The sequence below is a fragment of the Podarcis muralis genome, chromosome 2, assembly GCF_964188315.1.
Source record: "Podarcis muralis chromosome 2, rPodMur119.hap1.1, whole genome shotgun sequence".
Taxonomy (NCBI): domain Eukaryota; kingdom Metazoa; phylum Chordata; class Lepidosauria; order Squamata; family Lacertidae; genus Podarcis; species Podarcis muralis.
In genome coordinates, this window is record NC_135656.1 from 37,352,667 (window position 1) to 37,378,498 (window position 25,832).

A 25,832-nucleotide genomic window follows, 5' to 3' on the forward strand; every position below is an offset into this window, starting at 1 on the left:
CAATTCCGTCAGATTCCGTTCCTGAAAATATCAGTTCAGGAACGGCAATCTGCCGTACTGCTTCTGCACTGAAGATGGGGGCAGGGGGAGAGACAATCAAGCATCTCTGCAAAATAAGTTACTATCTTTCTCACCACCCCATATTTGTTGCAACGTTTGGTCCATTTGCAAAAGAACCTTTAGAAGCTGGGAGAGCAGTTGGGCAAAAGCGTAGTTCACAGGTAAAGCTTACACAAAATATACCTTTTGGCCCTGAAGACAACAATAATCCTTCTGACATTTTCCATTTGAAACATTTATTTTTGGGAAATACATATTAAACACTATTATTTATACAAAACAGAACTAAATTTGTCATAATGCATACAATCCTCAAAAAGGCCATTTTCTTATAGATTTGGATGATTTATTTTTTTGGTTTCATTCAGTAAAACCTCCCCCCGCCCCGAAGTACAATATAAAAGGAGAAAGCCATTTTTGTCTTGCTTTCGCTGGCTGAGATATTGGCAAACGAGATACAATGCATTTTAATTTTTATGTTGCTGAAGTGCATCTAAAAAACCAAGAGACATTCTCTATTACCCTTTTCATAGTCTTAAACACTTGAAATATATATATTTTTAGTTAATACAATTTTTATTTTGCTAAAATATAGCAAGTCAGCAAGTAAAAAAAATAATTTTCCTCAGCTTAACACAGCTCAGTAAAGAGTCCTCCGTTTATTCATTTTTACGTTTGGGAGGCACAACACAAAAAGTTAACATGGCAGGCTTAGATTTAACTTGCAACACAAAAACAACAACAACGTATGAGTGCCTCTGGGCAAAGAATATGTGCAGATGCATCCATTGAGGGCCATGAGTGGCAAAACAAGTGAACTAAATGCCTGACACAGTTTTTGAGTCATAAAGGAAAGCACTTGTCAGGGAACACTGTGGAAGCAGCAAGTAAGCTCTTGGGAAGTCTTGGTTAGAGTCAGTTTGTAGGCTTGCATCCTAAGGACATGCAAGACGAAAGTGGCCACTGGCTGAGATCCCTGTGTGTTGTGTGTTAAAGTGTGAAGCATTCCCCTTAGGCATGCTGAGAGTGGGCTACATCAGTGCCAGTGAGAGCAAGATGAAAACTTATCATTTGCCTTTTCTGAAAGCCAGGAATCAGCATGCCCCTTCTGTTCTTTGCAGCTCCACAAGAGGGCAGCATGGCTCAGAGCTTTCCACTTTGGAAAAGGAGCTGTGATTGAGAGTCTTCTGCACATGGCACAAGAGGAGGTGGTTCTATAGAGCTGGCTACTTATGATTTGCTGTCTGAGGAAGAGAAAGCTGTGACTGCTGGTTCTCTTGGTTATTTTTCCATAACTGTGAACATGGCCTCTGCCCCTCCAAATCGGGTAAGTGTTTAGCAAGCAGTTCTTTCCCCCTTTCTCTGTAAAGAGATGTTTCCTCTGACAAACCCGGAAGTTGCACAAATGAACTTCTGGGTTTGTCAGAGTTTAGTTGCCTGACTACTGGAGTTAAGACTGACTGAAGTATTCGAATGAAATCAATGTTAAAAAGAACCCTTTGAGCAACTGGCACAACTCTGCTTCGATATTAAAATGTGGCATGGAAAGTAGGCATAGGACCTCAAGTATTCGGGCCAGCTGATGGGGCAAACAGCTTCCACATGATCCCTACTTCACAACCGCCCTCAAGCACAGAGATCATCTGGAAAATTGTATTGTGTAAATTGACAATCTTAGATTAAGCTGTGTGCTTAACCAAGGGCCATGCATTACTGCAGAATGCATGCAAGATCCCGGGGCTCAGCATTTAATACAGAGCAGGGGGTGGAGAACCTGTGGCTCTGCAGATGTTGTTGCTTGCCCATTGCTCAGGGATGATGGGAGTTGGGGTTTGAGCAACAGCATCTGCAAGATTACAGGTTCCCTATCCCTTTTTGCATGCATGGCCCATCTATATGTGCAGACCTAAGGAATTTTAGCCACAGATAGTTAGAAAAGTTATACACACATAAAGCTGCACAATGAGAAACAGCCAGGAACACACACACCCCATAGCCTCTCTAACATTTTAAATAAGAAACAGGTTAAAACAAGAGCTTGAAAGATTGAACTCTTTTCAGCTGAGATTAAAGGGACAGGGGGATTGGGGAGGAGAGGAATGTCCTAAGAATCAAGGTGACTTACATTTGATCCCATAGTAGACCACCTCCTTTTCTCCAGTGAGCAAGCTGGCTCCCTATTATTGCTGGCTTTTTTTTTAAAGGAAAGGGGATATAGATCAGACATGCAGGGAGTAAGATGTGCATAGTGCTGGGTGGAATTGTGCCTTCTGATAATACTCCATTCACTCTACCCTCACGTTAAAAAACTTATCTAGGTCATGAAAATCTTCACTTGAAATGGGTGGAGATAAGATACAAAAGAGAGGAACACAAACACACGTACACACACACACTAAAAACAAACATACAATGCTTTTCCCCCTTCTCACTCTGGTTTACAGAACAATAAACCTTTGGCACTAGGAAATCAAGTGGCTCAAGAGGAAGATTACCATAGACTTGAACCACTGAAACAAAGAAGGCAGACAGGAGCACCTCTCTTTTCTCTCTCACTTTCATAAGGGTGGGGAGATGCTTTGGTGGCATGTCTGACCTAGCATCCATCAGTGCCCCACCAGGCCTGTATCAACCAAGTTGCTAATGAAAGCTTCCTCATCCAGATCACCTGGTCAGGATTGCAACTTTTGTTGCTTTAACTGGAGGTGAAACTGCATGGATAGGATATGGAATGTGCGGCACCTTCTTCTCTCTTTCACGCAGCCCTGTGCCCCATACTTAATAGCTTCAACTCATGGCACAACACAAGGTATCACATTCAACTTCACCAGAATTCAACACTAGGGCAGCTGTCTATGAAACTTACAGTTCACCTCCCAATTGACCAAAGGGGACAGGGGAGGGGGGGTCAGTCTGTGCTTTCTAACAACATCCATCTCAGCCTTAGTAGGAGCTCCCCCAGAGTTTCAAGAAAGGGACGCTCACCTATCACAGTAAAGGACCTATGGCAAGGAGGCCACAACTAAAGTAAAACATCAAACCAATGCATATCCTATTGAGGTTCCCTCTCAACCTCATCCCCTCCCTAGGGATCAGTAACTACAGCCTACACAGAAGAACAGAATAGATGTTTCACATCACAGACACTAGAAAAGAGAAAGACACTACATTTATTACAGAAAAGTACTGTTATTTGGTCAGTTAATGTCAGCAGCTTGGGTACTGTTGGCGGAGAGGGGAAAACAACAGTGGCATAGAGTTTATATGGGGTTTTTCTTGGGTTTTGTTTTTTTCAACGAAAAGAAAAGTGTGGGGCGGGAGGGGGAGAGGAAGAGAGCAGGCTGGGTCCTTGCTTAGGCATGGAGTGTTACATTTCATTGGCCACCAACTCCTCTTTGTCAGCTACGCCATTGGAGAGCATATTCTGGCCTTCATTCAAGCGTTTGACTCTGTAGGCTTCAAAATGGATGCTGCTGGTAATGTCCTTGATGTTTTGCATGTGTGTCCTACGGGAAGGAGGAGAGAGGATTAAAAAGAGATCTTTCTGATGTTGGAAATAAAATCAACAACAGCTTGACACAGGAATGTAATGGAGAAGGGCTGTAAAAGCAGTGCCTTGCAGATGCAAAATCTGAGATGCTGCTCTTGACATCTTCAGTAACGTTGGCAGACCCCTGCCTGAAACTCTGCTGCTAGTTAGAATGGACAGCACTGGGGTAGATTGACCCAGACGGTCTCTCTTTGTCAGATTCCCATGACAGGGCAGCTGAGTGCTGCCATAGGAAGTAAGTATAGTAGACCAGGATACCTTAATAACCGCCTGAGCCCTCATATCCCAACTGGTCACTGAGATCATCACTGCTAGTTGCCTCCTAGGTTACAGAGGGACAACCGGCCTCAACCAGGAGTTGGGCACATGGTATTGCTGGAACACTTTTCCAACAGAGATTTGGCAGGTAGACTCGCTTTTTTCAGGCATCCATTGATGACCTTTTTATGCTGACAAGCTTTTACAGCTGTTTAGGTGGGGTTTTTTTTTATTAGCCAGTCACTTTAATGGTTACCTATATTGTTTTTATTGGAGTTTTATGTTTAAACGTTGTATAAACTGCCCTGATATTTTATGATATGGTGGTGCAAAAATACTTTTATTTACAAATAAATAAATGAGTTACTAGCAGCAGTACCAGCTGTGGGGTGGTAGCATCCAGGATGCATTGGCTGTGATGCTACTTCAGACAAATAGATATTACACACATGTGCATGTGTGGAAATACTTGTGTATATATACACAGAACAAAGTTGTACATACTCTCCTTAATTTTGTTTCTGCGATTTAAGAGTAGTCTTGAATTAACACCCCCCAACTCTTCCTCCCTTGAAACTGTTACCAACCTGATCAAGAGATCCCGCAAGTATGCAAACTCACAATGCGTTGTATTCTCAACTGTAAAAGAAGGATACAATACTCCATATGAGCACAGAATCAATACACACTCGATTCCAGATTCACAAACCACATCAATACCCAAAGAACTTGCAACTGTCTGGAGCATAGTTTAAATTCTCAATAGTGGCCATTGAAGATCTAGCATAGGTTAGAACAGGGCTAGCTGTTCAAAGCCTGGTGCCCTCTAGAAGTTGTTGGGCTCCTAGCTCACATTAGCCCATACCACCATGGCCAAAGGTCAGGGGTTATGGGAGTTGGGTGTCCAACAATATCTGGAAGACAACCGGTTCCTTTTAGAGGAACAGGATGAGTTCTTCAGTGTCCAAACAGCGTTGCCTTGGGACTCTCTCTTTACAGAGTGTGTGTAGAGTATCCCCACTCTCAAACATGCACATATAGGTAACAAGGCAAGTGTCATGAGTTCAAGAAGACCCTGCCTTGTGATGGCCTCACTGATTTCATGAGTTACCAAGGATTGGCCACAGGGGGGAACCAGAAGGCTTAAAATGAACTGCCTTTCTTCTCAGAGAAACCCTGCTTTGAGAAAAATGCTTCTAACTAAGGAAGCAAAGAATCACAAATCAGAGAAACCCACAGAAATAAAAAGGTGGCAACAAGTGTAGCTTGTGCTGCTAGATGTACAAAAAGAGTAAAACGGGGGAGGGGAATCATTTGATGTTGCAGTTGACATGGTAGAGGCAATTTTGAGGGAAGACACTGCAAACATTTCCAGTAGGAAATCACAAGTTTCTCAAACTGTGGCGATCTATGAGCGCCATTCAGACACCCCATGAAAAGCTTGTGGAGTAGTCAAGAGTAGCTGTAGTAACCGAAGTATATGAGATACTCTTGCATATTCCAAAAGGTACCTGAGTATCTGTAACTGACTCTGCCCTTGTTTAATAATCTACAGGGTCTGGGGCAAAGCAGGCTCACAAGGCTCTGGATTTGTGGTTTTTCATCATACAATGCGCTTGCGCAGTTTACTAATTCCCCACCCAAATCTACCAGTTAAAGGGGCTTTTCTCAGCAGCCTGGCCTAAGGTCCATGACTTTCATTTCATTTCAAATATTTAAGAGTACAGCTCTCTCAAAGTGGCTTCCATAATAAACAAATATCTCCTGCCTGCCAAATATACTCTCCCAGATTTCAGTTGTATTAAGATCCTATATTTAGCCTGAATTAAATCCTTCGTATTTATACGGCATCATCAGTACATAGGGTTGGTCCAAGAAGTTTACAGCCTAAAATTCAACACAGGGGCACCACAAAGGAAAAAGAGAGAGAAGCAGAAGCAGGGATAAAATAGGGAGGCAGTGTGCTTATTTAATTTGCATGCACTTAGTCTTAGTTACAGGGGAGGCCACAGTCGCGAGGCAGTAGAGCTGTGCACCAGATTTGGCCAACACCCAAACCACAGATTGCTGTGAGGCAGGTTTGATGGCCCTTGGCTATCAGGGGTTGGGGAAGGAGGAGGAAGGAGAGGCAGGAAAACTGTAGGAAAAGGCTGAGACCTTGCAGGGTCAATGCCTCTGCTCAGCTGAATGGAGGCATCAATCCTGTGGGGGTGTGGCCACTGCTTTGGAAGCAGCTTTTCTGCACCAACCCTGAGAGGTGCCAGTTGCTACTTCTTCATGAGCAGAGCAACTTCCCTTGCATGAAGAGAAGCCACTTGCAAAGGAGCAACACTGCACAGGATCAAATAGCCCCTCTTGCCAGCAGTGGGAGGAACCAGTGCTGACTCTTGCTCCTCCACAAGCAGTTTGTTTCCCTCATGTGCAGGGAAACTGCTCACAAAGGAGCAGCATTGTGCAGGATCAGATGTTTCAGCTTGCCAGCTGGCAAGCAAGAGCATCTGATCCCATGCAGTCCTCATCTTGACCATACTTTTAAATCCTATTTTAACTTCTTTATTTTAAAAACAAACAAACCCTGAGTCCTGCTCCCTCAAATTTCTTAGGGAATGGCTCCTGGGAAAGGTAGGTGTCCCCAAGGGCCTCCAAGGTGGATAGGACTGTCACAGATTGTCCCTGGGGCAAATCAGCAGGGCTCTGCACAGCCCTACCAGTGGGGGGAGCACGGTGGCAGCCAGGAGACTGGATGGGCCTCTCAGATGTTTCTTTGGCAGTCTTAATGGTTTAAAGATGACTAGGAAGCAAGAGACAGGCGAGAGAGCTCTTACCTTCAATTGTGCCCCACTTCGTTTTCCTTCCCAGAATTCGCCTTCCATTTATCTGGTATTCCTGGTCACTGCCCACCACAGCAAACGGAATCATTTCCTACAGTTAAATTGCTAAGAGTCAGAAATTGGGGCTCATGAAATCTAACCCTTCTTCATTAAGTCGGAAATGTGTTCTGTTACCCCACCACCACTATCACCACCACCACCACATACTCCTTTATTTCGGAGAGTTCCAACATCCACTTTAGCTCTTCTGAGCCAGTGAAACAGGTTAAGAGGGTCACCCAGCCAAACTAGGCAAGCCTCGCCTGGACATTGGCTCATGAGGGATGAGTGACTTTGAGAATTTCACAGGCAAAACTGACTTTTCACTTAAGTATTCTTCTCCTTGACAATGACCATTGAGAAGGATGCTTTAGGCTCTGTAAGCCTTTGAGCACATGCTAAACAAGTGTCAAGAAAGGACCGCTCACTTACTCTAAATTTCTCATTTATTAGTCGGTCTTCAGAGTCCTCATCAAACTGTTTCTGTGGGTAGACATCAATGCCATTGGCAAGGAGATCTGCTGTGATCTATGGGAAAAACAACAGCAATAATGCAGGGAATAGAAGAAGCCTGTGGTTAGTCAGAAATGCTAATAAAATACCTTTATTGAAAAAGCTATCATAAGAATGTAAATACACCTTTGCTGGATCAGGCCATTGGCCCACCTAGTCTAGCACCCCAATCTCACAGTGGATGCCCAGATGCCCATAGGAAGCCAGGAATGTGGACCTGAGCCCACTTTACAGCATCTGGTATTCAGAGGCACACTGCTCCAACAGTGGAGTCCTCAAACTGGAGCAGATGGGAATTGCAGTATGTGGCCATGTTCTTCATCAAGCCAGCTGATGCCATGGTCTGAGGCCCATGATGTAGAAACCTTACCAATGGTAAGGGTGCCTGAGTTCTGAACAGCATCTGGGAAAAGACTTGGGAAACTGATGGACAGCGCGCCTTGGGTTCCAAGGAAGGGTTCCTTCCTTATCGTAAATAAACAACAACTAGATAGTTGACTAGATAAATTGGCTTTCCCCAACCTGGGCTCTTCCAACTCCAACCCCCACTGGCCATGTTGACATGGACTAGTGGGAGTTTGGAGTCCAACAGCATCTGCAGAGCCACAAGCTCCCCAGTCCCTGTTCTGTATGAAAAGCAGAGTCCAGGATCTTGCATATACCCTGCAGAGTACAGCTCTTGGTTAAATGACACCCGGTTGGAGAAGGCGGAGATACAATATTAAATACTAAGTGCAGTGCAGTTCTAAGGAGCATTAAAGTTTGAGGGTGACATTTTTGGTACATCTCCTTGATCCATGCTGCTTAATGCAGCTTCACAAACAGATGTTTTACTCCAAGGGCAACAATGGTTGGAAATTGCCCCATGCCCTCAATTTCCTACTATAGTCGTACCTTGGAAGTCGAACAGAATCCGTTCCAGAGGTCCATTTGGCTTCCAAAACATTTGGAAACCAAAGCATGGCTTCTGATTGGCTGCAGGAAGCTCCTGCAGCCAATCAGAAGCGGCGCCAGACGTTCGACTTCCAAATATCGTTCGAAAACTGGAACACTCACTTCCGGGTTTCGATCGTTCGGGAACTGATTTGTTTGGGAGCCAAGGTGTTTGAGATCCAAGGTACGACTGTACAAGGAGAAATTCAGGGTTAATTTCCAGTTACTGGGTCAAAAGGTAGCAGTGGAAGATAGAAGGATAGGTAGCCAGAGCAGGATGAGAGCAGCATATACACCTCTTAAGTTATTAGTCACATGGCTGGGCATATGTTGCAGAGTTAGGTGGAAAAAGCAGGGGGTTGATGGTACACTTCTGTAGCCATTTGGACAGCAGGCCTGGACTGTCTTTAAAATCCAGGAGAAAGATTTGCAGAAGGAAAAAGAATCAGAATGGGAAATTGAATTTATTCCTTCTCCACAGAGAGAGAGAGACCAAGCCAAGAGAAATACATGCAATGGCTTGGAGATCAATGAAGACCTTTTCGTCTCACCATGCAAGATTGCTCTGAGCTGCGGCCCGAGGAATGTGCTGGGCTCCTAGCCAGCGACTGGGATCCAGAGACCTGCACAGGGGAAGCAGCAGGAGAGGACACGAGATCCTCAGAAAGGTCAGAGAAGAAGGCAGCATCCCTCTTACCCTTTGCTTGAAGTAGTCCCTCTCCTCTAGCGTTAATGTGTCTGCTTTGGCGATGACAGGGACAATGTTGACCACTTTGCTCAGGCGCCTCATGAATTCAATGTCCAGCGGCCGGAGGCTAAAAGCAAAATAAAAGGACTTCTTAAAACGAAAAGGAGACCAAGGATGCTGAGACATAAGACATTCCACTTCCCTTCCCAACTGACGGTAGGCCTTTCTAGAAGCACTGAAATGCCACAAGGAAGCAACTCACTCTGTGCAATACTCAGGAGGCCAACAGCTGATCTAGGGTGTGAAGTAGAGGTGGGTGAAGGCTCTGGTCCTTCTGCCCCACCAGCCAGGTATCCTCTTGCCTCTAACATGACTACGTTCTCAATAGGTAACCAAATGGGGACTGGAAACACTATTTGGTCACTGTAAGTTGATCACTTAGGCTGCTGGTTATGAAGCAGGCCTTCATGACCAGGTGAGCCAGACAGTGCCTGTCTGTGAGGAGTACATTGCAGGGTGGTTTTCCTGGAAGCATTTGTGGCAATTGCCACCAACAGATATATGATGATTGCAACAGACAAAGAGCAAGTGAGAGCAAACTACACCTGAACACATTTAAGCATTTTAGACATAGACATTGTTGCTAGATGGACTAGTTGTCCCAGACCAGGACTACACTGAGGACAAAGGGTTAAAGCCCCTGCCCCCCCAGTCCCAATTGGACCCCTCACACCAGCTGTTTACTTTTTTAAAAAGAAGTGTGTTTTCGCTAATTTGGCCCTAAAGACAGATTACATTTCTCTCCACCTTATATTTAGCTATAAATCCTGCTAGGGTATGCACGATGGTTGCTTCTTGGCCTGTGGAGTCACAGGTTCAAGTCATTCTCTCAGCCCACCCTACTCTACAGGGTTACTAAGAGGGAAAAACAGGATTAACCCCTTTGTATGCCACTCCAAGTGGCAAGAATAAATGCGATGGACAAACAAACTCTGAGCCTTATGGGTTAGGAATTTGCTACATGCCACATTCATTTGCAGAAAAATATGGAAGTGGATTGTTAGCTTTAATCATTGCTACATGGGACAAATATGTTGTTTTCTTTGTCTTATGTGCACCTGCACCACAGGCACATCTGTCACTTATGATTGACGATACACTGCATAAGAGCTTTTGGGGGTGCGGGGTGGTCTATGGGAGTGGCAATCCAAATAGGAAAAATCAACATGTGTGAAGCACCCTCACTGTGCAGGAATCAGCAAAAAACAGAAGGCCCAAGAATTTCAGCTCAAAGAAGCCTTCCTAATTAGGGATTGTTTTTGCCAACGAACACAATGCCAAATGCTTAGCAGACCAAAAGTGCACGCACACACACACACACCACCAGCTTTCCAAAATATCTTGGCTGGGTCTGCCTGTTTACAGGGAGTAGCCATTTCATACCAATGACCCACAAGAAAGAAAGTGTGCTTTGTTTTTTGCATTAATCCTGAAAGCAAGTTAAGCAGCTTCATGGCGCCACAGCACTATTACTCTACTCTGCACTCAGCAAGGTAGTCAGGACCGAATTAAACCTGAGTTTGCATCAACACTGGTCTAGCTGGGCAAAGGGGCAAATCCTGGCTGCAGGGGCTATAAGCTGTTTCCTCTACTAGTCCTACCAGTTTGCCTCCTGGCTGGGGGGGGGGGGCAGATCCATTCAACCGCCCTCCTCCAGGAAAAAAAAAAGAGGAACTTGAGAGTTTTGATTGGATTTTTATTTTTATCTTTTTGGCCTGCAAGGCTTCTGCACGTGGCCTGGCACACTTTGCCAAGGGAGGAAAAAGCCGCTAGCAGAAGAACAGAGCCTGTTAGAATGAAGAGCTCAAGGAGACGATGACAGTACTGAACATCTTCTACATGCACACACACACGGATGACAAGCAGAGAAGCCAGAGAATTGTGAGCGCCTGGAAAGAGTGCTCCACAGTAGAGTTGGGTAGGTGAGTATGAAGGTCCCAGTGTCAGCCAAGCCACATGAGGGCAAGTGTGGGATACCAGAGAGGAGGCTGCTTGCTGAGGAGATGGACCCAATTTAGAGACCTTGGGCCATTTAAAATGGGCCTTAGGTACCTGAAAGGATTCTGCTGGTTGTTTCATCACAGGATATTGTATTTTATGCTAAATGTCACAGTGCACCCTGAGTATTCCGAGGGTGAAAGGTGGGTTGTAAATCTTCTAAATAAGTACTGCTAGTATTTGTTTTTAACCTCATCACCATGATGAAAAAGACTCACAATGCATCCTTTTATTTATGCATGTTATGTAGCAGGAAAACTCAGGGGGTGTGTGAGTGCGAACACAGAAGGTAGGACAGTAGAGTGTTCTGCAAGGTTGGGCAGGGTCTACCAAAGCTATTATCTTCCAAGCAAGTGGTACTGCCATCAGAAGAAAAGGTGAGGGATGCCACTTGTACAGGCCACTCTCTCATAAAAATGGTGCAGAAGCAGCTAAGTTGTTAACTATGAGTGGGATTCACCCAAGACACCCCATAAGCAGAAGCCCTGTGCAAGGGCTTTGACTTAACACACTGGGGGCTTTCCCCTCTCTTTTCTCTTTGCATGCCCCCCGAAATTGCCTTGGGAGGTCAGGAAAACCCACAGAATAGTGTACAGGGGATCACTTCATCAAGCAAGCTGACACACATGTGCAGAAGGAACAGTCCACACATCATGACATTGAATTCTCCCTATTGTGACTGTATTCAGCATGACTTAAGTCCTGTATTTAAAAGGTATGTGCAGGTGCACCACAGTGACACAGGATGTTCTGGTTAAGATGGTCACTTGCTCTTTTATGACCTACTAAAACCACTTAAATTTTGCACTTTTATTCAGCATCTTTTAGTCAAGATGCTGAATACAATGTTTTTTATATATTTATAATGCTATAATGCTTTTAATGGTTTTTAGTGATGATACAATTTGTGCAGATGGATTCACAGTCAGTGTCACACCAGACTAGATACTCAGCTCTGACTCACAGCTTTGGTTTTCATTTATCCCTTTGCTCTGAAGCAGGCAGTGTCTGAAAACATGTCGCACCATCCACCAAAAGGCACAACACAAGCTGTCCTCCAGACATAGAATCAAGCCCTTTACCACATAGTGAAGTTATGAGCACAGAGGATGACAAGAAGTTCCTGTACATCATGGTACTGGTTCTCAAATCAGCATCCACATCAGGAAATCACAGAGTCAACTCAGCCTCTACAGTCTGAAGTGAAGCTTGTAACACAAACACATGGTGGCCTAGTTTGGATGACACACTTAAGTCAGCAGATGGTTAGGTTCTCTAACCATCAAGCAGTATATAAATTTTGTTAAATAAATAAATAAAAACCTGATCTGGCTTGTGGGCAAGTTTTCCATATTTCCCCTACCCAAGATTTGTTCTTTGTTGAAGCTCGTAGTTAACAATGAGCCCCAGTATAAATGGCACACTAAGCCAAAGCATGGCTTAACTATGTGCCCAGAGAGGAGCAAAACAGCTGCAAACTCCCCTCCAGGAGCTTGTGCATTTGCATAGTCCCAGTAAACTAGAGTTTGGCTTTGTGAGCTGTGCAAAGCAAGAGAAGAGGGAGGGAGGGAGGGAGGGAGGGAGGGAGGGAGGGAGAGAGAGAGAGAGAGAGAGAGAGAGAGAGAGAGAGAGAGAGAGAAAGAAAGAAAGAAATACAGAGTACTGGAGCAAGCATCAGTAGAGCTGCAGAGTTAAGAAGGTGTCCTGATTCACAACCGCTTGGATTTTCCAGATGTCAAAACAGAGCCTGATGGTGAATTTATAAGGTGGGGAGTGTTTGCAATGTTACTACCTTGGCCACTCCTTCCCTCCACTCCAGTATAAAATAACTCAGCCCTTTAAAAATGAGTTTTACTGTCCTGGGGAACATCAGACTGGTCTCAAGTCTTGCTCGTTCAGAATGGCCTGTCCTGATATATATGAAACACAGATGCACAGCTCAGCTACAAGAGGACAGGGAAGTCATCAGATGATTTGCACAAAAGTTCTACTTTAGAACAAGCTAAAAATGAGAAGCTTTCACAAATGCTGGTAGACGGTTTTGAGATAGGGGCAGGCAATCCGTCAAACTAGGGCTGTAATGAGATGGGACAATAGCTCTGGCTTACAGACTGGAGCAAGGGATTCAAAAGGCTCGTAAAAGCCACTGTGAGCTTTCCCGGTTCTCGCCTGTCTCAGTATATGATAAATATTTATGACTATTGCAAAAAAGAAAAGAAAAAAGAAAAATAGACTTCAGCTGAATTGAATTTAATCCAAATTCCATCATCCCAGAAAGCAGTGCTCAGTGCAAGCTGGCCTCATGTCTCAAAGGCACTGAAGTTTGATGTATAATATGCTAATACAGGCAGCGTGTGAAAAATGCATGCGTTGCAGAGAGATGGTGCCAAAACCCACGGGTGGCTTAATTAGAACAGGGAGAAACCAAAGACATATTTTGATCTTATTGGCATGTTTGGGGGCTTTTGTGTATCTGGAAGCCTGCATGCCTTTGTGGCTATAACCTGCCATCCACACCACCGCTCTCCCTGCAGTGGTTTCCTGACTAGGAAAGACCTATGAAAATCCCTCCTAGTTCATGGACATCATCATGAATCACATGATAATTCCATGATATTGCTCAGCTATTTCCATGCTTCTCTCCACAACTCTGAGGGCTATAAGCTTTTAGTTTTTGAAGTATGAGATCCAGTGGAGTCTGTGTATGGTGCTGGGTTCTGGATTACGCAGCATAACCACATCCATGTGTCTCTTAATGCGAATAAAATACACTTCTCACACTCCAAACTAAAGGAATATGGCAATCGGCCCAATCATCATTAGGTGTCTGCCAAAAAAACTTCACAGATTAGTGAGCAACCCCTGTGGAGGAGCATCTATGACATTTACCAACCAAGAACAACCTGACAGCAAATAGAGGATCCAGTTGCACCACAGTTCTGTCATTAACAGGGTAAGTTAAGTATGCATTTCATAGACTCCCAGAGTTGGAAGGAACTGTGAGGGTCATCTAGTCCAACCCCCTGCAGTATAGGAATCTTTTACCCCACATGGGGCTTGAACTTACAACCCTGAGATTAAGAGTCTCATGCTCTACTGACTGAGCTATTCCAGCTATAGATTTTGCATACGGTGTACATCAATTGGAGACCCATCCCTGGTACAAGTGGAGAGGAGCAAGCTTCTAATTCCCCCAATTATGAAAATATTTGTGGAGATTTCACAACATGGCAGACATGGATAGGCTGGCAGCGAAATACACACATGCAAGCAACACACATTTCTGTATGACTAAAAAGTAACAGAAGCAGCCTTGGGTCTCTTGAGGAAGGAGTGGGGGGAAAGCAGGATTGTAAAGAGCGAAGACATATCTACATGCAAGTTGAGTCTTCTGCCTACCAACACACACACACACACACACACACACACCCTTCTGAACCCACAGGAATATAGAATTATATTGGGTATCAAGCAGACTGTGCCAAACTAGTTTTCCATGATAATGAAGCAGGCAGCTTAGAGAGTTTGGATTTGATATCCCGCTTTATCACTACCCGAAGGAGTCTCAAAGCGGCTAACATTCTCCTTTCCCTTCCTCCCCCACAACAAACACTCTGTGAGGTGAGTGGGGCTGAGAGACTTCAAAGAAGTGTGACTGGCCCAAGGTCACCCAGCAGCTGCATGTGGAGGAGCGGGGACGCGAACCCGGTTCACCAGATTACGAATCTACCGCTCTTAACCACTACACCACACTGGTTAAGGGAAAGTGAGATGTACTATCATTCCCATTGGAAAGCCTTGTTACAACTAATTTCAGTCACCAAACTGCAGCCACTGAAGTGGGATGATACGCCATGCTAAAGAAGTTCTAGTGCACTGAGAACTATCAGGAGATCCAGAGTTCTCCATATACTTTTTTACTGTCCCTCACTAAGGTTTTTCTTCTGCTCCTCACCCCCACCCCCCATTCATAACCTGCCAGCTAAGCTGCAACTCAAGTTCATTCAGAAACACATTCTCACCCATCCCCAGGTCTGTGTCCTCAACTCAAAACACAACGATAAAAACCCCACACAATGATATAAAAAACCCAAGACATCCATTTTGACATTGGCGAAGAAAACCAACAGCCCAAGAACAAGCCGTCTGTGGCCGCTGCCAAGGGAACACCTAGTTCTAACCTCCAGCAGGGGTATCACACTACTTGTAGCCAAAAGCAATTTCAGGGACATGAAAGCCAGTGATGGGGTGTCTCATAGCTTCAAAACCATTTCCTATATTGGAAACACATGTTCCTGGGAGAAGGGGAATACATGAGGCAGACTTCTAGGCACCAATTACCATGCAAGCAGCAGGGCGAGAGGAAAGCTGCAGGGCGCCATTAGACGGGCAGTCTAATGTTTCAGTGGCTACATACGTGGGAAAGAGAAATGTAGATTTACACACTGACTCCCAGTGAGGGTGTGTGTGGAGCAGGTCCTTTACATGCTGGGAATCAGTACCTATCGCAGAGCCCTAACAGAAAAGGGGTGTGAGCACAAGGGTGTCTCAAAATAGTGCTAACAAGGCTTTAAGACCTGTTTGAAGCCAGGGACTGACAATTGTCAGCATTTGCTATGTTCCAGATAAGAATCTTTATTCACATTAAGACTCGGGACCAACTGGTGGAATTTGGTCTTCATTCATGATCTCTTATTTATTTTTTTATCCTGCCCTTCCTTCCTCCAAAGGACAGTGTTTGCCAGGTTTTATGGCAGAGCTTTCCAAACTTTTCATGTTGATGACACACTTTTTAGACATGCATCATTTCATGACACAGTAATTCAGTTTTACAAGCAAATTGGAGGTTAAACTAAATCCCTTCCAGCCCTGGGAGGAGCGTGGGGAGCATTCGGATGACACACCTACACACTAACATATCGCGACACAGAGTTTGGAAAGCTCTGGTTGATGGTGTACCCCCTCTTTTCCCCCCTATGAGGCAGGTTACCTTGAGAAACGGGTGAGCGAGGATTTGAACCTGGCTCTCAAAACAGCCCAATATTCTAACCGTTACACCCTATGAATGTTCCGACTCATGAGCTGCAAAAGGAACCCCTGTTTGAGAAAATTCAGCATAAAGAAAAAGGTACTAAGAAACCAATCTCAAGGAGACAAAAAAGGGAAGTGTCAGTAGCAGGCAAGTAAGTATCTAGAATCTGGGGCATGAGATTTATTTGCTCTGCTCCTCTTGGAGACAGGGAGGTGGTACAGTCCAAAAGGAGAATACGTACGAGTGACCGGTGGCAGGGATGAAGTATATACAGCAGTGGACTCTGGTATCTGGTATCCGCTTCTTCCGGTTAATATTAAGCTCTTCCTGGAGGTACTTCTCATATTGATCATTGATGAACTTCATAATGGGTTGCCAACTGTGCAAGGGGAAAATGCCATGTATGAAATAAAAGAAACTATGTCTCTGCACAATTATTGAGACTACACACACATACAATCTTCGCATGCTGTTAAATGCACTTACATGGAAACAAGTACCAGTGAAATCATGTGAGGACTGAAATGGGGAAGGGGTTAGTGTAGGACTGGAAGGGACCTGACCAAATCCATATACTTTAAATGGAATCTTCTACATGCTCTGGGTGAAATCCATGATCACCCTGTAGCAGGAGTTATATGTATGTGGTAGTGTGTTCCAGGTTCCCCATGACTTGGAGAGCTCTTGAGCCCACTTTCTGAATATCAGAGCTCAGAAGAAAATACGTAAGAACTGGAAGGCGGTTGAAGCATCTCCCACCACATAACAGCCTATGTCTTTTTGTCAAGACAGAAATCCATGGAATGATCAGTGTTGGCATTTGGAGACTTGTAAGAAGAAAAAAGCAAATCTAAAACCTGATCAGAAATAGACTTTGACAGAAACAAGAACCATTCAGCATCTCAAGAGAAGCTATCTTTTCCACTGTAAAATAATAGTTTCAAAATCCACAAACTTTTCCCAATCCTGGGAAAAGATATACAACCACTTAGTTACTATTTTATTTTCATTCCCTTCTCTGAACATTCCTAATATTCAACTAACCCTGTGCACTAGCAGAGATCTGTGCAAAGGCTCCTGCTAGTGCAATAGGGCTTTCTTCCCTCCTCCTCCTCTGCCTCCCCAGAACAAGGTGCGAGGAAAGGGGAGGAGATTATTCTGTCCAGCAAGCAGAAAAGCTTGCACTGACAGGATCATCAGAAGACGTTGGATTCCTCCCATTATATTTGCCCTTTTCACCCCTGCAGCCAAGGCTTTCACCAAACATGTATAACTTTGACTCCTTGTTTTAATGTTCCTTACTTTGTACTTACTAATATTGAATGTCATCTGTTACTACTTTGCACACAATTAAGAAGTCTGGAATTCTTAGCGGTCTTCTTTGGATCTGCTATCCCAAATAACATGAGATCACTGGCAAACATGCCAACTTCCATCATCGTACGGCAGGTTTCCTAGTGAGGCACATTCCCTCCCTAGCCTTTTCTCACAGATTGCCTTCAGTGGATCTGCAGGCAGTTAGACAGCCTATCTTTGGTTCAGATGCAGCACAGCTGCTCCCTGGGTTTGCATGCACAATTTCCTCGTCGCTTCCTATGCATGGCAGTGCATTCTGCATTAGGGCCTTTGTTCTGCAGCAGCACATAAACAACACTGTGTGTTTCTAGGGAGGCATCTCTCCCTGTGATCTTCTGCTCCCTTTGCTCTGCTCTGTTTGCTTACAGAATTGTGGTTTAGGGATGAGATCTGAAGCTGATTTGCATTAGCTGCATTTGGGAAGGTTCAGCCATTTCGACTTTTGAAGGTTGACACCATTTGACACTCCACATCACTTACAAAGTAGTTAAAAATATGATTATGCGTTCTTTCAACTATACTTCCCCTACCCATATAAGCCACAGAACACAGATATGGCCCTTGTTTAGTGATGCATCAAGGCATCACAGGAATAATTCTATCACAGCTGTCCCTTGAGAAACTTAATTAGGAAGATGATCCTCAGGAGTAGGCACTTGCAAAGTTCCAAGCCTGTACAGGTTTGTCTTAGCATATTTGCTAGTTATGAGAACCCTCTAGAGAATCCTGGCAGAATTTCTCCCCCTCCGTAAAATGGGGAAAAGCTGAGTAATCTAACTCTCTTCCCAATTTGGAAGCGGCCAGTAAAGATAAAATCTTTTCTCTCTAGCATCAAGATGGCACCACTATTTTTACCAAGATTGAATTATTCCTTCCATATACTTCATAGTCCAGAAGCACAATCAGCCCAATAGGATAACTTTTTTGCACCAGTCAACTAAAACCCAAGGCAGACCTTGTTAAAGTAATGCTGCTCAGAGTCCACACAAACATGCACACACACCCCACTACCTTAACTGCCAGCTTAATGCAGTCTACTGAAAAGCCTCCCACCCACCCCTTATCCTCCCTTCCAGCCTCTCCATGAGCAGTGGACTGGAGAGTTTCTTGTTTGATGGCTACTCACCAATTCTCATTGTTGATGTGGTCTCCAAATCCAGGGGTGTCAATGACAGTGAGTTTCATACGAACACCCTTTTCTTCAATATCTGAAACAGAATGCAAAGAAGGTAGGCAAGAAAATATCACCCTAGGATGAATGCAGTTGGTGGGTGGGGATCCCTTCAAATACACATCGGCATCAGAGCTGAAAAGGGTCACAGAACTTACAGGTGTTTCAGAAATTTTATACCCTAGTGAGCCAACTGCACAGTCCTCTTGGCCCTGTTTCTTCTTCAACATCCCCATCTCCCCCAAAAGCAACCCCATGATCTCTTGGAAAGGCTCACCATGTGTGATTGACTTGATTTCAATCGTCTTGGGAATGCGCTCTTCAGGACTTGGCTGCACAGATTTGCGACTGATTTTGGATTTGAAGAGGGTGTTGATTAGAGTAGATTTTCCCAGGCCACTCTGACCTGAAAGGCAACAGGAGGCACAAATATCAGAAAACCCTTCTGTTTCACTATTTGTATCACCCCCACAGTACAAATTCAAACTGTGTTCATTGAGACACAGACACACACACACACACACACACACACACACACACACAGAGAGAGAGAGAGAGAGAGAGAGAGAGAGAGAGAATGAGAAGGATGCCTCAGCTATTGGCTGCAGCAAATATAACCATGTTGATTTTGCCCTCTTTGGCTGAGAAAGATCAGCTGCTCCCACAATAAAAGGCTTTTGGGAATATGTTATGTTTGATGCTGTGTACGAAACAAACCATCTGAATTTCAACTGGATCTGCAAATTAGCTTTCTAAACAACTCCCTTCTTTTAATTTTCCCTAGCATGCACAAAAGAAGTTCAAATTTATGAAGAAACAAAATTTGAGTCACCTTTCATTCAGCCAATAGAAATCAAAATAAAGAATACATTTGTTCATAACATGTTTGATGTCCGCCCTTCACTTTTTTTTATAATAATATTTATTAAAGTTTCAAATAGTACGAAAAACAAAAAGAAAAGAAAAAACAAAAAGAAAAAAGATTCAACCTTTACAATCCAAATTTTCAATAACTTTTTTCCACAACTTCCCCTCACCTCTCCTTCTTGTATTCCATGTCCAAATATTTATCCAACAAGTTCTTATCCCTAAATTTTTAACCTTAATTTGTTATTATATTTAATTCAATTTATATATCAACTTTAAACTTATATACATCAATCATTTATGCTTAAAAAGTTTTTCTAAGGTCGACCCAGTTTCCCTTCCACGAATTCCCCATTTTTATACTAATAACAACACAAAATTAGAAAAAGAGTAGAGAAAATCAGACGCCCTTTGGATTTCCAAACCCCACCCTCCCTTCCCCGGTTGATGTCGGCCCTTCACTTTTGCTGCAAATTTGGTTTCTTTCTTTTAATTGCTGTTGTTTACAAAACTAAAATTTGGCCCAGGCCCATTTTCTGTCAAGCTCAGAATAAGTTTTGTAGAGGTTCTTATGAACCACTTCAAGTTTGCCTTTCTCCCAGTAGCAGGTTTCCCACCAGCTAAGTTAAAGAGGTCTGCTTCAAGTAGATTTCCCTTCAATTGTTGCTTTCCAACTGATACCCAGCATTCCCTGGTTCCTGGTGTCCAACCTTGGCTCCCCCCCCACACACACACCAAGAAAAAGCATGCTGACAGCTCCATCTTGTTTTTCAGTGACTCCATGTGGCTCAATTTCTGTCAAAATGTGGACACTGAGTTCACTCTGATATGTATGGAAGGAGGGGAAAGTGAACACATCTCAGTTCTAACAGCAATTAGCTTTCTTCTCAGTGAAGAAGAAAAAAAACCTGCCTCCATCCTCAAGGTTTCAAAATGACCTCTGATCTAGCCACACATTGTTTTCCTTTCTTTAGTCAAACAGTTTGCATTATAAATGCAACTGCTACAAAGGAGAGAATGTGGCTATATTCCTGAAAACTATCCATGGATACCAAGAACCCAGTATTAAACTAAAACACTTATAGGTGGTACTGGAAATGAATATACTGTAGCTATCTCCCACAGTCCCAAATTCAAGTCAAATTTCTAATAGGGAGAAAGGGAAAAAAAGAAAGAAAAGGCAATGGAGGAAACACTTGAGTAAGTCTTACATAGATAAGGGCTGTTGCAAAGGATTCTCACAGTGGTTAGTCTACATGGGGAGTCTACATAGGGAGAACCCATAGTCACAAGGGATCACTGCAGCTACTTTTAAATATCAAAATGGGAGGCCCCTGCATAGGCATTTTAAAACAGTTTACCTAATGCCTACCTAACCCTTCCAGACTTCACTTCATACTCATGGTCTAAAAGCAAGAAATAAATCAGAATGTGCTGCCATAGCTTATTTCCTAAAGCAGATTTCCCCAACCTGGTGCCCTCCATATATTTTATACTACCGTCACTATGGGACAAACACAGTCAAAAATATCTGATGGCCATAGACTACCTAATTGTTTGGTTCCTCTTTCAGTAAGCCTTTTAAATTGATTTTTTTTTAATTTAAAAAATCCCAGTTGGTACCTCTATTAGATTTCATATATGTAGTGTTGTTTCAGATGGTTTTTAGATATGTGATGGTTTTGACTGTTTTTAAATGTACTATTGTTCTAAATATGTTTTTTATTGTATTGAGAGTCACTTTGGGGTGCCACATGGGAAGCGATTTATAAGTGACATGAAAAATAAATAAATAAGTAGAAGGGTCATCAACAGAGCAATGGATTAGCAAATGCTGATTTCCTGTGCTGCTCTGGTTGGCTTGGAAATGTGAGCTGTTGAATAAAAATAAAAATGCTGGTGAGAAGCAAATGGACTAGCACTAGGGATGAGTAACCCACCCACCCTACAAAAAACAACAACAAATGCAAGCACCATATGGAATGAGTATATGGAACTAATGGTATGAACCAAAGTACTGCCATTACTGTACCAATCGGCCTTTCACATCCTGTTTCATAGCACTAGATTTAGAGGGGTGCTTTAAAAAAAACCCCAATCATGATATACAACAGAGGAAGTCAACATGGTGGGCTCTAAAGCTTATTGAATGACAGCTCCCATCATTCCTGACTATCTGATGTTAACTGGAGTCCAACAATATGTGGCGAACACCACATTGGCTACCCTTCTGCTGTAGAAAAAAACATGGGGAGGGGACACACACACCCCAATTATAAACATCTGGTTGAGTTTCCAGGCAACCACGTAAATGGAAGATATTTAAAGCTGACCAGACAGAGTTTTATTTAACTGTTAAAGGGGGGAAACAATCCAGAATTGCTGGATTGGTTTCATCTAGGAGCAGACAGGAAGTTGGAAGAGATGCAAGGCAAAAGGGATTACTGAACAATAGAGGCATTTACTGACAGTGCAATCCTATGCATGCCTATTCAGAAGTCAAGTCGTTTAAATCAGTGGGACCTATTTTGAGGTCACACTCAAGAGACCACCATGCTTATGATCTCTACAGCCAAGACCTCAGGATGTGGGATTCTCCTCTGTTAAATTGCTAATTGCAGATAACATACAAGGCGAGGCATATCAGTTCACATGGGAGGCATACACTTAATGCAGAAGGAACAAAGACATTATGAACCTGAATTCATTGTATTAGGGACTATGAATGGGCTTTCTGTTGCAAAGAAAAGAGATGAAAAGAGTAGGAAACAAAGGTTGTCCAACCTTAGAGCTGCATTAATCATTTTTCTTCTCCTCAGCTGCAACTCCCTTCGTAGTATCTATTACGATAAATTCAGCTTCATAATGTCTTTGTTCTTTTCATGTTAAGGGTATATGCCCACCGTGTGAACTGATAGCTGCAAAGATTCATCCTAAAGAGCCAGTGAAACTCTAATTCTTTCAGAGAGATTTCTCTAAGGATAAGCCACAGCACAAGATTGACTGTGTGGAGTAGCCAATTTTCATATTTCTACCCAACTCGAGAGTGAATTGCAAGACAGGCAGCTTGCAAACCAAGGGAAGAGAAATCCCAGATAACTTGAGTTGTCTGGGATTGGTATACATCTACTCCAGATATATTTGCCACAGAGCAGATGCACGTAAATTTACAAGGCTGAAAATAAATAAATAACAGCCCCAGGGAAATGCTGCAGTTTTAATTCAGCAGGCAATTTTGTTGATTCTGCAAAATATCCACATATGCACAAATACACACATTGGAGTGAATCCAACTCAGTCTTCCAGGGGTACAGTCAAGCTGCTGTGTGAACAGGAATGGTTATTTTATGGGTCTCGGAAGAAACAAGGGAAGCAGATTTATTCCTGGCTCTGTCTGCATCAAACCACAAATAAAGACAGAAAAATCCCAAACTGAACGCTTCACTTCCTAAACGTTTCGAGTTGGCTCAGCCAAACCTGCACACCAAGCCATTGCTAGGAGATGAAACACAGTACTCTTTAAAAATTCAAATATTTGTTTCCATTCAATTCATTCAGTGAGGACTTTGGGACAGAACCCTGTGCTTTTAATTCAAAATAAAATCTAACTACCTCAGTTTGTTTGCAGCTACCATCTTAAGCCCATAGCTGGGGCTAAATATGGGTTAAAATAACATAAATACAAACTTGTAATAAAATCCCCCAAAGAATGCACACCTATTATTTAAAAAATCCTAGCAAGAAGTCACATAGAAGCAAGTATTGACTTGGTAAATGGGCTGAGTTTGGTCAGGGAGCTGAGAAGAGCAGGAAACCTTAGCAATGTTCAAAACTTTATTTAGGTTTGAAAATTAGCACTTTGCTTTTGTTGAGTAAAATTTGCCTTTAGGCAACCAACTGATAAAAGTTGGTGTGCATTCACTTATCCTACAAATCCGGAGGTAACACCAAAGGTGCTACATGCTGTAGAAGATCCACCACTAAATTCTGAAGGTTTCCAGCTGATATGTCTCTCTTCTCCATCTTACAGCAGAAGGAACATCTCCACAACAAGAGCCAGGTAGCAGGTGACATGAAAGACCCCTTTCCTATGACTCTAGAGAACTGCTGCAAGTCAAGAGTAGACAATACTAGGCTAGATGGACAAATAACCAGACAAATCAAAACAGCATGGCTTGTTCCTCTGCGGCTGGAACTCCCAACAGGAAGTCACGCCATGTGCAAAGGGAGACCTGCACAGAATGGCTCAATGCATCTCTGTTCATTTTGCTGGACTTCTCATGTACACAACACATGTGTGCACACAATAAGTTCAGCATGACTAATAGATTAAATGTCAGAACTAGCTTTTATACAGAGAAAATCTCCCTGAGGCTTCACTGCAGCCATACATTAGGACTCATGTTACATTGTCCTTTTGCACACCTGGGGTTGGACTACTAGCCATCTTAAGCAGGTCACATGCTTCATCTTTGACTCACCACAGCTTGCCATAACTAGAGGCAATTGAGTTCCTTCCTATCCCTTGAAATAGCAGTGACATAGAAGGCTAGAATATGAAGCAGACTGATTGGCAGCTAGTCTTAATTATGTGATTTCCCCCCTTCCTTTCTGAACCTGCGACCTATGCACCACTTTTGCTTAATGCCATAAACTCGGCAATGCTATAAATCCAGCCCATTCTCTCATTCAGAATTCCAGAATAATTCTTTCATATACTGTAGAAGCCAGTCCAGCTGGCAGGCAGTCAGCCCAGACTCAAAAGTAATGCCAGCTCCCCCTAGTGTCATTCTAATTACAGCACTTGAATAATGTGTCATTTTTTTGTTCCTTCCGGCCAATTAATTAGAAGTTGGCACTTCACAAGAAGAGTTCCGGGATTGTGAAAAATGAAAGTGTTCTTCTCTGCACTGTCCTGCAGAACTGACAGCCTCTTAATTCCCAAGTGAAGCCTCTTGTGGACAGAGCACAAGAGGAGTGACATCATCACAGAGGAAGATCTGACAAAGCAAGAAATATTAGAACTGTGTCCAGTGAACTTCATAAAGGCAATGAGCCCCACCTTTTCCCCAGAGTTATGAGAAGTGAGTGGCTGTCAGGTGGAAGGAAAACACATCCCTTTTTCCTAAGCATGAGAGAATACAGTAGGCATTTCCTCCAATCTGGGATTCATAGATCAACTGCGAGATAGTGTATGCAAAAATGTTGTGTCTAGATGTTCAGAAGGGTCAGGGATAAGCTGGTGTCTTCCATAGTAACATTCATACCTCCGACTTTGTGACTACACAGACCTCGCTTTCTCTCTCTCATACACACACAACACTGAGCAGGAACCAAGAATGCACTAATTTGTGTTTTAAGTAAGCCACACAGATTTGCAGCATAGCCTGCTGTTGCAAGTCTTCCATGCCACCTCTTCCCAAACCATAAGAGAATCCAATTGTAAACAAAGAACCTGCAGTGAGGTCACATTTAATCCTGAAAATGGAAATAAGCCCCTGTAGAGCTACTTATCTCTTGCAAACTTCAGCAAGCAACACCACCCACATCATCACCAACCAGCTGAAAGGGCTGGGGCACTAGAAGAAATCAGAGTACTTTCTGGAGAGGAGAATAGGGGAGGTAGAGAAGGATTGATGGTCCCAACCAATTCATCAATGTATCAGCAGGCGATAGGGCAATTTTTCCAGTGGGTGTTTTTTTTCCAGGGGTATGATTTAGCAGTCCCAAACAATCAATGACAAATGCAATACAGCTATTCTGGCTGCAGCAACAGAGTCAAACTATTAAAAGGTACAAGTACTTGCTCTTTTGACATTCCAATCAGGACAAAGATGCTTATTAGAGGAAACACACGGTCACCTTGACATTCAGCCCACAACACACGCGGAATTAGTTTCGTAATGCATTTATCAAATCCGATAACTTTAGAATTCCCAACTCTTACTACGCCCTCTGTTGCAAGGATACACAGAGGAAATAATTCTCTTAAGAAGCCATACAAGAAACAGGTTCTACCCCAATGGCACTGCTGCAGCATATGCAAGAACACCAGAAGAATCCTGCTGGACCTGTTCTCACAGTAGCCAACACCAGGAGCTTATGAGAAGACCACAAGCAGGACATGAGCACAACAGCTCTCTACCCACTTGTGATTCCCAGCAAAGGGTAGTCAGAGACATATTGCATCCAACAGTGGAGGTAGGACAGAGCCACTAGCCTGTTCTGCATCTGTAAGAACTCAATTGGTTACCGTGGCAGCACCTACACGTTGGAACTCGCTGCCAATTGATAACAAGCAGGCGTCTTCACTCTATTCTTTTCAGTGCCGGCTATAAATGTTCTTGCTTAGACAGCCTACCCAGATGCTTACAGATACTGATATGAATTTTAATCTGTTTTAGTATATTAACTTCTTGCACGTTTTAATGTATTGTAAATTTCCCCTGATTTTATATGTTTTTGTAAACCTCTTC

At 43.3% G+C, this 25,832-nt stretch overlaps 1 protein-coding gene and 1 long non-coding RNA gene across 7 annotated transcripts in view; one reads left to right on the forward strand and one right to left on the reverse strand.

Moving 5' to 3' along the window:
* Positions 1-279: 279 nt before the first annotated feature.
* Positions 280-25,832, reverse strand: part of SEPTIN9 (septin 9) — a 212,887-nt gene continuing 187,334 nt past the window's right edge. For all 6 annotated transcript variants that reach the window (XM_028717049.2, XM_077924256.1, XM_028717050.2 and 3 more), the window contains 8 exons: positions 18,767-18,895; positions 18,445-18,526; positions 16,204-16,341; positions 8,882-8,999; positions 7,171-7,266; positions 6,694-6,790; positions 4,456-4,507; positions 280-3,566 (listed from right to left, as the gene is read on the reverse strand). In XM_028717049.2, coding sequence (XP_028572882.2) covers positions 3,428-3,566; positions 4,456-4,507; positions 6,694-6,790; positions 7,171-7,266; positions 8,882-8,999; positions 16,204-16,341; positions 18,445-18,526; positions 18,767-18,895 — 851 coding nt within the window. In that variant the 3' untranslated portion in view covers positions 280-3,427. The remainder of the gene's footprint in view (positions 3,567-4,455; positions 4,508-6,693; positions 6,791-7,170; positions 7,267-8,881; positions 9,000-16,203; positions 16,342-18,444; positions 18,527-18,766; positions 18,896-25,832) is intronic.
* LOC114590678 (uncharacterized) lies at positions 8,993-12,257 on the forward strand. The gene is made up of 2 exons (XR_003705151.2): positions 8,993-11,645; positions 11,929-12,257. It is a non-coding gene; the product is annotated as an uncharacterized LOC114590678 (long non-coding RNA).